General features: G+C 37.1%; 2 protein-coding genes across 9 annotated transcripts in view; both read right to left on the bottom strand.

Annotated features, from left to right (window-relative positions):
• The window catches only part of LOC116846056 (exportin-7), a 9,033-nt gene extending 5,626 nt beyond the window's left edge, over nucleotides 1-3,407 (bottom strand). Inside the window, exons 1-4 of one of the 6 annotated variants that reach the window (XM_032819408.1) lie at nucleotides 3,250-3,407; nucleotides 943-1,256; nucleotides 487-653; nucleotides 129-353 (exon numbers count right to left, since the gene is read on the bottom strand). In XM_032819408.1, the coding sequence (XP_032675299.1) occupies nucleotides 129-353; nucleotides 487-653; nucleotides 943-1,198 (648 nt within the window). In that variant the 5' untranslated portion in view covers nucleotides 1,199-1,256; nucleotides 3,250-3,407. Of the gene's footprint in view, nucleotides 1-128; nucleotides 354-486; nucleotides 654-942; nucleotides 3,058-3,249 lie in introns of those variants that run through there. The other 5 variants (XM_032819409.1, XM_032819410.1, XM_032819407.1 and 2 more) reach the window with 5 other exon arrangements.
• Nucleotides 3,408-6,116: 2,709 nt separating this feature from the next.
• The window catches only part of LOC116846046 (beta-TrCP), a 36,696-nt gene continuing 29,611 nt past the window's right edge, over nucleotides 6,117-13,201 (bottom strand). For 2 of the 3 annotated variants that reach the window (XM_032819382.1, XM_032819384.1), the window contains 5 exons: nucleotides 12,290-12,746; nucleotides 11,822-12,195; nucleotides 11,294-11,372; nucleotides 10,990-11,170; nucleotides 9,932-10,127 (listed from right to left, as the gene is read on the bottom strand). In XM_032819382.1, the coding sequence (XP_032675273.1) occupies nucleotides 10,090-10,127; nucleotides 10,990-11,170; nucleotides 11,294-11,372; nucleotides 11,822-12,195; nucleotides 12,290-12,746 (1,129 nt within the window). In that variant the 3' untranslated portion in view covers nucleotides 9,932-10,089. Of the gene's footprint in view, nucleotides 9,648-9,746; nucleotides 9,795-9,931; nucleotides 10,128-10,989; nucleotides 11,171-11,293; nucleotides 11,373-11,821; nucleotides 12,196-12,289; nucleotides 12,747-13,201 lie in introns of those variants that run through there. The other variant, XM_032819383.1, reaches the window with a different exon arrangement.

Genomic DNA, 13,201 nt, shown 5'->3' with positions numbered 1-13,201 from the left:
TATATATATATATATATATATATATATATATATATATATATATATATATATATATATCATGTCAATAGTCATATTATAAATATATCGTTATATAAATTTAATCACCATTATAATTTTAATCACCATACCTGTGCTTCATCATTGAAATTCAAACTTTTGCAATTTTCACGAGCTGTACTCAGCAAGGTACACGATAACCTAAATATTTCAAACAGTTGCGTGTCTCTAAAACTACTTGCTATTTTCCTATGTTTTGTCAGAGATCTGTTTGCATCTGCTTCTGATATTTGATTCATCTCGCATGTCAATTGGGAAAGCAACTGCACTCCTATCATACAATGCTCCACTGATCCCTGCTTATTACAACAAAGTGTTATTTTTGAGAGAGAGTCCATGTGTGAACTCGCAGCACATATACAGACATAAACATTGATAAGAGGTATATGCAATAATAAAGAATATCAAGTATGTGCATGTGTGTCGAACCTGAAGGAATTTGGCTACATCAGTGACTACATTTCTGAAGACAAACTCATCTTTATCGGAATCGAACCATCCAAGCTTTGATATCCTAGCAAAAAGTGTAACCAAAGCCTGTATCACAAAATTCGGTAACTTTGGTTGTGTTGCTAAGTAGTTGAGTACGTAATTTCCTGCAAGTACACATATATTTAATCGATCATGATATACAGAACGTCATGCAATAAATGTAATCAAGTAAAGTGAAACTCTCAACTATATATCTATATCATAATAATTATCTTCATTATAATCAATAAAGATAACAAATAATTATTACTTTCATTATAATTATTTTATCATAATATATATCTTGCTGTATTTTGATACATATATATATTATATATGTACATATATATATATATATATATGTATATATATATTGTATATATATGTACATGTATAAAATGAAAGTTTGCTTACGTATATCCAGCCTCTGTTGCATGCTGAGTCCCTGTGCCGAACGTGATATCAGTTTTGTCAGAGTCGTGGCAGCTAGTAATTGAGCATAAGCCGAGTCCCCACGGTCCAAGAGCAGCTGGCACTTTGTAAGCGTATCCGGTGCATTTTGAAATGCGACAAGGGCCTTCTCCGCCTCGGCACGATGCGCGGAATCTTGCGACTCGTACAACTGTTTGCATAGCAACTCCAGCTGCCGCACTTCCTGTATGTGATCCATTCTTAATGGCACTGTTTAAAGTTGTTTTTTAATACTTCCATTTAGGTGCGAGACAAGTCTAAAAGTTTCATCGTTATATTCTCTTTTTTTCACTTCTTCAGGAATCTTTATTCAATGACTTGCTATGTTAGTGTCCAACAGGTTTACAATCTTACAATCTTACAGTAACATTACGCCTCTTATGCGCGACGCACGATCCAAATTTATGGGCGCATTTAGACGGTGTTATGGGAGAAAAACCTGAAGGGACAGCACATTCATACATACATACACACGCACACATGCACAGCTCTCACTTTGTGTGTCTTATTACGATAAGTAACAATTTCTGTTCAATTTGCGTTCACACAAGTAATGATATCTCACATTAACAAACAATTTACAAACATTGCTTGAATTGTACGAGATGAACGAGGAGATCGTGTGCTACGTGTGACGTCAAAAAGAAAAGAAAAAAACACAATAAGTGTCGCTCGCGAGTAGTTGCGGGGTACGCAATGAAAATCAGAAGATACGAGTATGTGCGATGAATGAGACTACGATAACATCGGCGGCTCTCTTTGCATATATGTATGTATCGTGAGCGGCTGTGTTTTCCTTCTTCCCGTCTGAGCAATAATTCTCACAGCATCCGTACACTCGATAAAACGCATCACACACAGCCGCAACACGGGCGAAGTCGCGACGTCTCACACGGCGGACGGATGCTCGTGCATCCGCGCGACACGTGCGCGTCGTACCTAAGAAAAAAGAAAAAGAAGAAAAAGCCCAGAGAGTACACACGCTGACACAATTCACTGGCGGGCCACCGTCGTCGGGCGAGGAGTCTGGCACACCTGCCACTTGACACGTAGGAATTTTACGCGTAGCGCGTCCGCGAGAGTTTAGGTTATGCGACCGACAGTTTGTAAATAACGGTGCGTAGTCGCATGAATGGCGATCCCGTCGCAAACAATGAGGATTGCGCGCGACGGACGATGGGGGGCTCTTCTCGGCCGAGCGAACGCGCTCCGCCGCGCGTTTCGTCTCTTCAAGACGACGACGAGAACAACGGCGACGACGAGTGCGGTAAATCGAGCCCGGGTAAAGCTGCGAGACGCGGCGCGAAATTCGTCAAGATAAACAACGACGTGAGGCGACGCGCTCTCTCACTCTCGGCGACTAAGAGAAAGAGGGACAAAGGGAGGCGGAGATAGAGAGGGGAGGAAGAGGGAAGAAAGAGAGAGAAAGAGGGGGAGAGAGAGAGAGAGGATGAGTGGAGTCACGATGCAATCGTGCTCTGCGGAGTCGTACTTAAGAGTTCTCACGGCGTAGTTATCGCGTGCCGGGCTGATTGAACACGCGGCGCTTATCACATAAAAATCGTCCAAAACGCGCTATCTCGGCACGTCGTGGCCACGAGCAGGAGCCGCGTCTGTGCGCGCACGGCCGCCACGCGGATCAGGTGATCCCCGGCGCCACGAATGGTCCCGGGAAATCCAGCGCCAGTGTCCGCACCGCACGCCGAAATCGTTTTTCGAGATCACGGGCACACGCGGGAACGAGCGCGGGACGCGGCGTCCGCGAATTTCACAGCTCGACCGACGCTGCGGCAGGACCGACTCGGCGGATGTCGCGGGATGCGAACTCGCGGCAGAAAGAAAGAGAGGGAGAGAGAGAGGCAGGATAGCTTCGCCCTTGCGGCCGCGCGACACGTTTCTCCCTGCGCGAACACTACGGCCGACTACACGAATACGCACTGACTGAATGAACGAATAGCCGACTGACTGACCGACCGACTAACTGATCGACTGACTGTCTGTCCGTCGCAGACCCGGCGCGGCAAAAATCCCAAGTCGCGTTAATTCGCCCTAAGTGTCACACGGTGCAACACCACCAACCATTATCACCACCACCAGGCGACACGCACGCACGCACGCACACACACGTGGCACGGCTCACACGCGCGATTCCGGCGCGTATTTCGCCGGCGATTAACCCGTAGCGTCGCGCCAGTGACAGGCGCGGCGCCGTTTCGCAAGGTACGCGCGTTATTTTGGTCGGCGACTCACCTGCTCCTCCGCCATTTTCACAAGTTCGTATTATCTACAATGAAGCCAAGATCACATGCCAACCTCGTCTGCCGCCGGCGCATGTTTGCCCCGGCGGTCCGCGGGCCCCCCTCGGCTGGCTCCGCCGCCGCGCTCAGCGCTATCTTCCGCCCGCCGGACAAAGCACTCGCATGGAAACGCACCCTGCAAACGACGAGACGATCTGTCGTTTTCCTTCCTTATTTACACTGTTCTGCGCATACAGGGTGTCTGACGATAACGTATATGTATGAAACTCCATAATGTACACTCAGGATCGATTGTTCTCGGTTAACTGATAGTTAAATCATATGTCTGTCTTTCTCTAAATTGAAAAAGAAACAAAGACAGACATATGATTTAACCATCAGTTAACTTACCAAAAAGTTGGAACATCGGCCCTGAGTAACAAAACGGTTTGAACGCATTTCGAGCGATTCAAATTGCAGCGTTTCAAGATGTCTCAAAATTGAGAGGCACTGCTGACACATTTGCGTACAAATCGATTGTGACAGTAGTCGAGATGACAATACAGGGCATATTAACGCATATTAATTATGTCATTACGTTACCTTACATTTATTTTTACACCCTGTACTGTCACTTCGGCTCCTGTCATAATCGATTCATACGCAAATGTATCAGCAGTGTCTCTCAATTTCGACATCTTGAAGCGCTGCAACTTCAGTATTCGAAATGCGTTCACAGCGTTTTGCAACTCAGTGTGCGTGTGAATTAGCACAGAGTTGTGCCGCAAAATTCAAAATTATATCTACGCGTATTGCGTCCGTATTTTCTACATAAAGTACACACGTTGTCGTTTTTCATGTGGACAATATAAATATTATATGGAATATTGTAAATTATATTAAAATATACAAAAGAAAAAAAAGAATAATTGAATTATGAGACAGTTGCTGTATCTATTTTAGATGTCAATTATAAATGTAATGTTCAACAGCCCATATAGCAGAAATTTTGAAAATACATCATGTGGATATTTTAAAGATGTTGTGATATCTTTAGGATATCCCCCTTTAGAATGATATATTTAGAATATTTTTGCTATGTGACCCTTATAGAAATATCATCTAAGAATTATTGATAATTACTTATTTTCAGTATTAAAAATACTGGATAATAAGTAATTATCAATGATTCTTAGTATGATATTTCTATAAGGGAAGAGATCGAACAAATTACGTTTAATTTTTATTTTATTACAGTAACAGAGATAGAGATTGCTAAATTTAACTTTTGTGCAAAGGTAAGACTAAACCGAAGAATTTTCTGGGCTCTAAGTTGTTTAGAAAACAACTTTCGTAAAGTTACATCAAGATTTTAAAGGTTAAATATAAAAATCAGAGTTTTTCTTAGTTAATTTCTGAGCAAAAAATATATGTTCTTCAAACCCATATAGCACAAATCTCTAAAAGACTTCTTAAAGAATTCTAAAAGTGTTCTTGAGGACTTGGGAACTCTTTTGGAACTTTTTAAGAAGTCTTTTAGAGATTTGTGCTATATGGAAACGACATCCATAAATCACTTGTTGCCTACATAAATGACATCTCATACATAATTTATATACTCTACATGTAAAATATCATGATTTACGCGTGAATGTTTAATCCTAGATTAAATCAAACTGAACAAAAAATTCCTCTACTATTTTGCAAATAGTAATGCCACGCAAAATCTTGAATTACTAATTAAAGGAGATTGGCGAGTGATCGTGCAGCATACGGTGCAGAATATGACGAGGTCTGTTCTTTTTAGCTAAACTGCTGGAGTTAGAATGAGACAAATATATTTTATCTCACTTCAACTTATTGCACCACTGTTGCAGTGTAGCTGAAAAGAACAGACCAACGGTAAGTACGATTTGTGTGCCAAACTGAACAAAAAAACCCTCTATCACTTTGCAAATAACTACGTAGATTTTTTAGTTATTAATTAAAGGAAAATTAGCGAATAATCACGATCGATCATTCGCCAATTCTCTTTAATTATTAACGTAAAAATTTATTTTGGTGGTTATTTGCAGAATAGTAGAGGATTTTTTTGTTTAGTGGCCTAATTTACAGTCGCGAACAAGTAAATTGTTCGCCTTTTTTATGAGTTTAGAAACGTATCCGTTCCGTTCAATGAAAATATTCTCCCAATGGAAAATAAATTCTCTCGTTAGATAAAGCAGGTGTATATTCCTAAATTTATATTTTACAATATTATATTGTACTTACCCGTGCACTGTCATTCGCTAATCTACTTTAATTAATAATTCAAAAATCTACGTGGTTGTAAAATAGTAAAAGATTTTTGTGTTCTATCTAACATACACTAAAATTTTATTAGACATTTTATCAGTATATTATCAGACACTCTGTATATATACAAGATGATTTTATTTAAAAAAAAAATGCACAATATCTTATCAATTTACATGCCATACAAAGATCAATATAGACAAACTTCTCTCTGATAAATCCTCATAAAAATATTTTCCAGTATTTGTTGTATTTAATCTGATCGTAAAATTTGATCGCATAAGGAAGAAAATTAATGAAGGAAATTATTTTCCAATCCTTTGTTTCCTTTAGTTAAATTCTATGCTAATAAACCATGTAGAATTTCACCTATTAAACATTCAACCATAAAGCTTATTTAATTTATTAAATATTTTTATATATTAATCCCAGACAGCACAATGCCCAAATTAGGACATGACATCTTTAAAATATCTTTAAAACGTCAAAAAATAAGATGTCTTGGCAAAGCTTGTAAAAACTTATTTAATTTGCCAGAGCATCGTGATACTAAAACTAGAGGAATGCATTTTCGAAACTGATCAATTCGAGAAATCAACTTTTATTGCATGTGATGAGGACAAAACAATATCAGCTGATCGTTCAAAAGAATTGGGCGATTTTAATTCTTGGTTCAGTGTATTCCCATGTACTTCTCTCTGATTAAATTGGAGTACTACCTTGACTTTATGACATGATTAAAATGCACTCGCGTTTGTGTGTGCGCACATTGTATACAGAAGGATAATAACAGCGGACGTTTATCTATAAAACATACCTTGTGTTCTTGTGTAGGTATTATATTTCGAATATAGCTTTTGCACAGCCTTTGTATCCTCTCTACTCAGTTACTCCCATACACGAAGATTCATGCCGGTATTAACAATAAAGCATCACATATTCTCTTACAAATATTTCAGCGATACTCTCGACAATTGCAATTATCCACGTCGCAATCAAGTCGCACATCTTGTGATACGAAGACTCCTTAAAGGTACGAATTCCCACATACTCCCCTTACTATCATTTTACATCTCTTCCCACCACATATATACATATATATATATATATATATATATATATATATATATGTATATATGTGTATATATATATATATATATACATATACACAGTACCAGTACAGTATATATACTCTTACCACGTATATACACATATATATATATATATAGTGGTTTCGCGTTTTATATTATTCATGATTTCTGTATATGCGTGTCCGATCTCTCTCGTTCACGAATAAATAGTTTTTGCGTGAATCCTTTCACAACATCCGAGATTTCAAACGAAATCCTTCGGTTTAACGGTGGTATTCGAACGAAAAAGATCTTTCCATATTCCGAGGAGGAATATAGGAAGACGCAATGTGAACGATCTCGTATTTTATATATATATATATATATATCTATCTCTCGATAATACCTACATACGCGTATTCATAGATAGTGGAAGGACGATGGAGAATATTAATGTTCGTAAAGAGTATGTTAATGCTTGGCTACGCTCACTGTTATGCGCTATTATTTCTCACCTATTCATTTTGAAATAAGTCACAAACTCAAGAACTACGTATGCCATATTCTACAAAAGTATGCCTCGCACACTCTTTGTGTGTGTACCCCGATGTGTGTTGTGTGTATATATGTACATATACATACCTTAAAATTATACAAAATTCCCATTCGATCGTACTAATTTCTCGAAATCACAATGTTTGTACCCGGTTTGCGTGCAACTCGTAATTCCAAACCCTCTTAACCCTCCTACTTTCCGTCTCGTTCAACGTCAGAATGCGCGCGTATGCACCACGCGAACAAATTGCGTACAAATATCCGCCGTAATTATTATTATCTCTTTTTTTTCCTTTTGTGCATTATACAAGAGAGTAAACAAATTTTGCGTATTCTAAACATTAGCTTGGAATACAGCCTCACTCGGTATATATTAATGTGTAAATCGCATTCTCTGTATATTTTCTCGTACAAAACTCGGAAATGAATCGTCTCGCATACACATGTACTGGAAAATCAATATGAAAAAATCACATACGCATGAACTCCCCCTCCCACACCTCGAATATGTCTTATAGTACGTAGGGCTGAAACGCTCGAATTGTCATCAAAATCTTGTGTCTCGAAATGTGTATTGTTATTATTTGATGTGACAATGCATTCATTCTCTCTGCATAATCCATTATATTTACTGGCAGATGCTTAGAAGCGATTATATTAAATCGTATCTCTTTACTGACCGTCACATTAATGAAACGCATATTCGGAACATAATACGATATTTCGCTCTTCTCGCAATTAGAAAGTTGTGAAGGTGTCTGCTGATAGAGTTTATTCGTTCGTTCGTTCGTTTTAACATAGTTCTCTCGTAAATTCGTTATTAAATAACCAATTTATCCTGAGATATTACGTGATGTCACCAAAAATTTTGACCGCACTATTTTGTAATTTAGTAATATAATGGCGTCCGTGAAGCACAAGCTACTCCGTAATGTCACAACCACTTTGGACGCATCGTATCGATGCCGTTCGATTCCACGTAATTCAACGAACTTCGTTCTTAAACATTCGATTATATACATACACAAATATATATCGGATTGAAGATATCTTCTGTTTACTCGCGTCCGAGATATTTTATTTGGTTACGCCTTTGCTCTTCGAAATTTCACAGTGAAATATCAGATTGCAGAAATTTCGTTCCTATTATACAAAAGAGAAAAGCAGTATCAATGTGCATCAGAATAAATGGCGATTTAAGCGGATATAAAAGTGAGAAACTTATTATTGTACAAAAACATGAGTAAAATGATTTAAACGAGATCAAATAGTCAAGATAAGAAGTAATAGTTTTCCTTCCTTTTTACAATATCTAAGATCATTTTAGAATCACTACCTTGTCTATTTCTTTCTCTCTCTCTCTCTCTCTCTCTTTCTCTGCTTGAATAATAATATATATTTATATATATATATATATATAATAATAATAAAATAATATTTACATTCCAATGTGATTTTTATACTTTAAATGCAAATAGCGTTGTACCGAACAACTGTGCAGAGTTTGTTGGCTCTTCACTCGCTTTTTTAAATAATACAAATTTCATATAAAATTAACGTCTAAATTATTATATATTCAATTGACTGTATTCTGTATTCTTAAGAAGAAAGAAAGAACAGAACTATGAAACAATAATTCTCGTGAATTTTAACAGATTCAAAAAGTTCATCTGTAATAACACTGGGCCTTTTACTTCTTTCCTCATTATGGATGTTTGTCTATCCTTTCTTAAACAATCGGTACCACTATCTGACTTTTCCTGTACTATTATGTACCTCAGTGGACCTCACATCAGTGATGGTAAATTTTGGCAGTATTGTAAATTTTTATGACTCTGGGTATGGATATATCAGCTTTCTCTTCCGAAAGATAGGGCAACACGTCAATCCTCGCGTGTGTCAATTTCCTCTTGCACATTCACACAAGATAAGTACTCCAATCAAACCAACAACTTACAATTTTCTTACCATAAATTAATTACATAAAAAAATCATTAATTTACTATAATACATCTAACGTCTTATTAAATGTGTAAGCCTCCCTAAAAACGCTTCGCTTTATTACGTATTGTAAGTCTTTTCATTTTCATTCCGTTTCTTTTGTTTCACCATAAGAAAATGGTCGACTTCTATCATGTCATAGAGCGTAGAAGATTTCCAGATATGGCCAAAGCAGACGATTGTGTTTACATCCATGGGATGTATTTTACGTGGTTTCAATAACATACTGTTCGTACCTAAACGCAGTGCGTCAAGCGCAATATAAATTATAATTTATAGTTTCACAGGTCAGTCCGTATTTCCCTACTTCTGAGAATTTTTTTTGCTTTCGCAGCAAACGATAAACCGAATTCATTGACCAAGTTTCTTCTCATGCGTCTGCGTCTATTTAGTTGCCGTTCACACTGGACACTGATTCTTTCGTTCTCTGCGCACACTAGCGTGAATACATTGGATTCACTCACTAACCACTTGAGAAATAAGACCACCACTGAAATAAAAACACAATGCGCAATTAAATCTTTGTATTTATACATTAGCTGCTTATATGGTCTATCCGCAAAATCGACAGTTCACGAATTATACTTACAACTGTATCACAATAAAGGAATATCTGTGTTGATGCGTCACTCGAATGCTGCAAGCAAGAGAAAACAATTATTTAGACATATTCTTCTCTCCGTTTATCACTTAAAGCATACCAAAAACCATAAGCATATGTATAAGGCGCATTCGGAAGGTAAAATGGGCCAGTTGACCATTAAAAAATGCAAATGAATAGAAAAAAACTTTTATTTCAATGGAAAAACACCTCTATAGATGCTTTATGTTTCCTTGTCAATGTATTTTTTATATTCTAACATAAGTTTTTTGATTTCTTTAAAAAATTCTGCCATTTCCTCTTCAAAGAACTCTGCTATCAATAATCTGGATCAATGTGTGATATTATCTCTCAAGTATTCTATACTCCCTAGAAAAAAGGAAAAACAGAAACAATAACTTTCACGAATTTTCAAATTGACGGATTCAAAAGTCATCTATAACAACAAGCTTTTGGCTCTTTTCTTCATCATGGATCTGTTCTTTCCTAAACAATCAGTACCACTATCTGACTTTTCCTTTACTATTATCAGTGGACCTCGTATTATTGATGATAAACGTTCGCAGTATTGTAAACTTTAACACTGAGGAAACGAATAATCGCGCGAACTTTACAGCTGACAGGATTATTGTAAATTGTCGAATTCGTCATAAATCACTTAGGTATGTGTGATATAAAACAGCCCAACCTTACCATCCAACTGAGTCTTACATACACATGTATAAGATATGTGTACATAAAATAAATATATAATAATAATAATATAGTCTTAATAATCACGTTATTTTTTAATAAATAATAAACATTTGTCGGCATTATTGATTTATCATTTATTGATTATTCAAAGAAGAGAGTGTGTAGTTTTAGTGTTGCAACAAAGTAGCAATCTGTGACTGATTTACTGATTTGTGTTGATGTGTAGAAACAAATGTAAACAGTTAGAGAAATATTAGTGATCTAATTATATTGGGATCGGGTCGTTCCTCCCTGATGAAGCGGACTGAAATGTTCGCAAAACGTCGGAACCAGACGAAGAAGAATCCACGCGGCTCAAACCCGGAAACCAAATCTAATATTCATGGACACCGCGAAAGTCTCAAATATTAAATCTAATTATACTGTGTGTTGAAGCTGGTTATTCTACTTATATTATGCGTTATAGAAGTGCATATGAGTGTAGTTCAGTTTTCTGTGAAGACTATGAAGAGATACGAAATAAAATAGTACTTACGAGATGGAGATCTGGTATCGGACTGATTTGACGTTCCGTCCATTGGTAATCGTCCGCTGCATACATTTCCGCTCGACGGATTGTAATTGAGAAAGTCCCAAATGAGTATTGTATCATCGTGAGATGATGAAACGATTTGGAACTCGTCAAACTGAAGGCGAAACACGCGTCCGGTATGCTCCTCCAATGAGAGATATACGTGAGATTAAGTGAAAGACAGAACATCCTATTGGACATTCGACGTGACATTGATAATAACATGTAATTCAGTATAACATTCAGAGAACAAAAGCAGATGTCTTACCACTAGAGTGCGTAAGCATAACGTATTGGCGAGTGCACGTGGATCTAAAGCCGCAACCAAGTCCCACACCTTTATTTTACTGCAACAAAAAGTAAGCGCGGATTAGTTCCTCTTGTTACGTCGTATGTAAACGTTGCAACATATTTTCCAGAAGTTTGTTTTTTTTTTAATTATGTAACGTTGAATAAAATTGCTATATAAGGCTCTCGCATGAAAAATTATCAGATTGGTGCAAAAGATTTGTCATTTTTCTATCGAATTCGCACTTCTCATAGAAAATTTGAATATTGAAGGGATAACAGAAAGTCAAAAGTCCAAAACAAGACTAAATTATTCATTTTACTCGTAAAAATTATTAATCCTTCGAATTTGGAAAATTTTGCTTCCTATTTTATTTAACTAGTACGATGTATCTTTTTCACCAATCTAATATACAAAGGAACACATGAATTCTCAAGTATAACATAAGATATAACGTAGAAAAAATCGCGTTGCAAAATCGAGCTATTCATTTCCACATATACGTACCCATCATAAGCACCACTGACGATATGCTTGCTGTCAAACCGAATGCACCTTACCAACTCCTCGTGTCCCTCAAGAACGCGCAGACACGCCCCGCACTCGATGTCCCACAGTCTAATGGTATTATCACTACTACCACTAACTACTAAACGATCCCTATATTGCAAACACGCTATACCGCGTTTGTGTCCGTTTAATGTTCGCACAAATTCGCAGCTATACGTGTTCCATACTTTAATAGTCCTATCACCACTAGCGGAAACTATGTACTTTTCGTCGAAGTCAACTACATTCACCGCTGCCCTGTGTCCGACTAGTACTCTCCTGAGCGCGATCTCCGTCTGCGACACCATATCCCAAACCGCGATCGAACGATCCTGAAAAGCAAGGCAACAATAATCAGTGAAGGTGGGAGCCTAATCGTACGGTGAGATTAAGACGCGCAAAAATTCATTCGCTCTCTCGACTGACCTTCGAACAAGTAACCATCATGCCGTTGTTAAATCGGAGATGCAATACTGCCTCGCAATGATGAATCAGCGTATTAACCATCTCTCCAGTGTTAGCGTCCCAAACTCTTACGGTACTATCCGAGGAGCCCGATATTATAGCCTTATCGTCGTACTGCAAACACAAGACGGAGCCCGTGTGTCCCGTTAACACCTTGATGCATTGCAAAGTGTTTCTGTCCCAAATTTTTATCGTATTGTCTCTGAGTCCGGATACTATTTTCTGATCGTCGTATTGCAAGCAGTAGACGCCTTTCGAGTTTTCGCTACGGCAATTGATTCGCTGAAGATTGAAACGGCCCATCCTCCAGTTGTTGTCTATACTATCGATATCCTTGACGATTTTCGGGTAAAGGGATCTGTAGAAATTATGATTGGGATGACTCTCGCCTGGTCTAGGCTTGAAGAGATACTGTATCCTGAAAGTAAGTTGTAAAAGAAGACGATTATTATTTCGGCTTATAAAAACGTAGGTACGTATGAACGCGAAAAATGTACTGGATATCCCAAATATCTCGAAAATATTTTACGATTAAATGTTTCAAATAAAAGTTGTTACTAAAAAATGTATTTAATTATTTTAGTTATTTTATCTTTTGACTGTGGGTGGCGTTGTCGAGGTGAAATAAAAACAACATAAAAATGTAAAATGGAAACTCATATTTTTTATTTTATATTCTTGTATCTGACGTCGAGGCGTTTTTAAAATGGTATAAATAAACTCTTTTTGATTAAAAAGCTTGAATTATAAGCGATCAAAGTTACTGTCGTGTCAACATTAGCATTAGTAAAAAATATATATATATATATATATATATATATATATATATATATATATATATATATATATATATATATATATATATATATATAT

The sequence above is a fragment of the Odontomachus brunneus genome, unplaced genomic scaffold (genome assembly GCF_010583005.1).
Source record: "Odontomachus brunneus isolate Ranch 3 - 2012 unplaced genomic scaffold, Obru_v1 Obru_scaffold_060, whole genome shotgun sequence".
NCBI lineage: Eukaryota > Metazoa > Arthropoda > Insecta > Hymenoptera > Formicidae > Odontomachus > Odontomachus brunneus.
The sequence above is the reverse complement of the archived record's forward strand: the minus strand, read 5'-3'. Positions and strand labels throughout refer to the sequence as shown.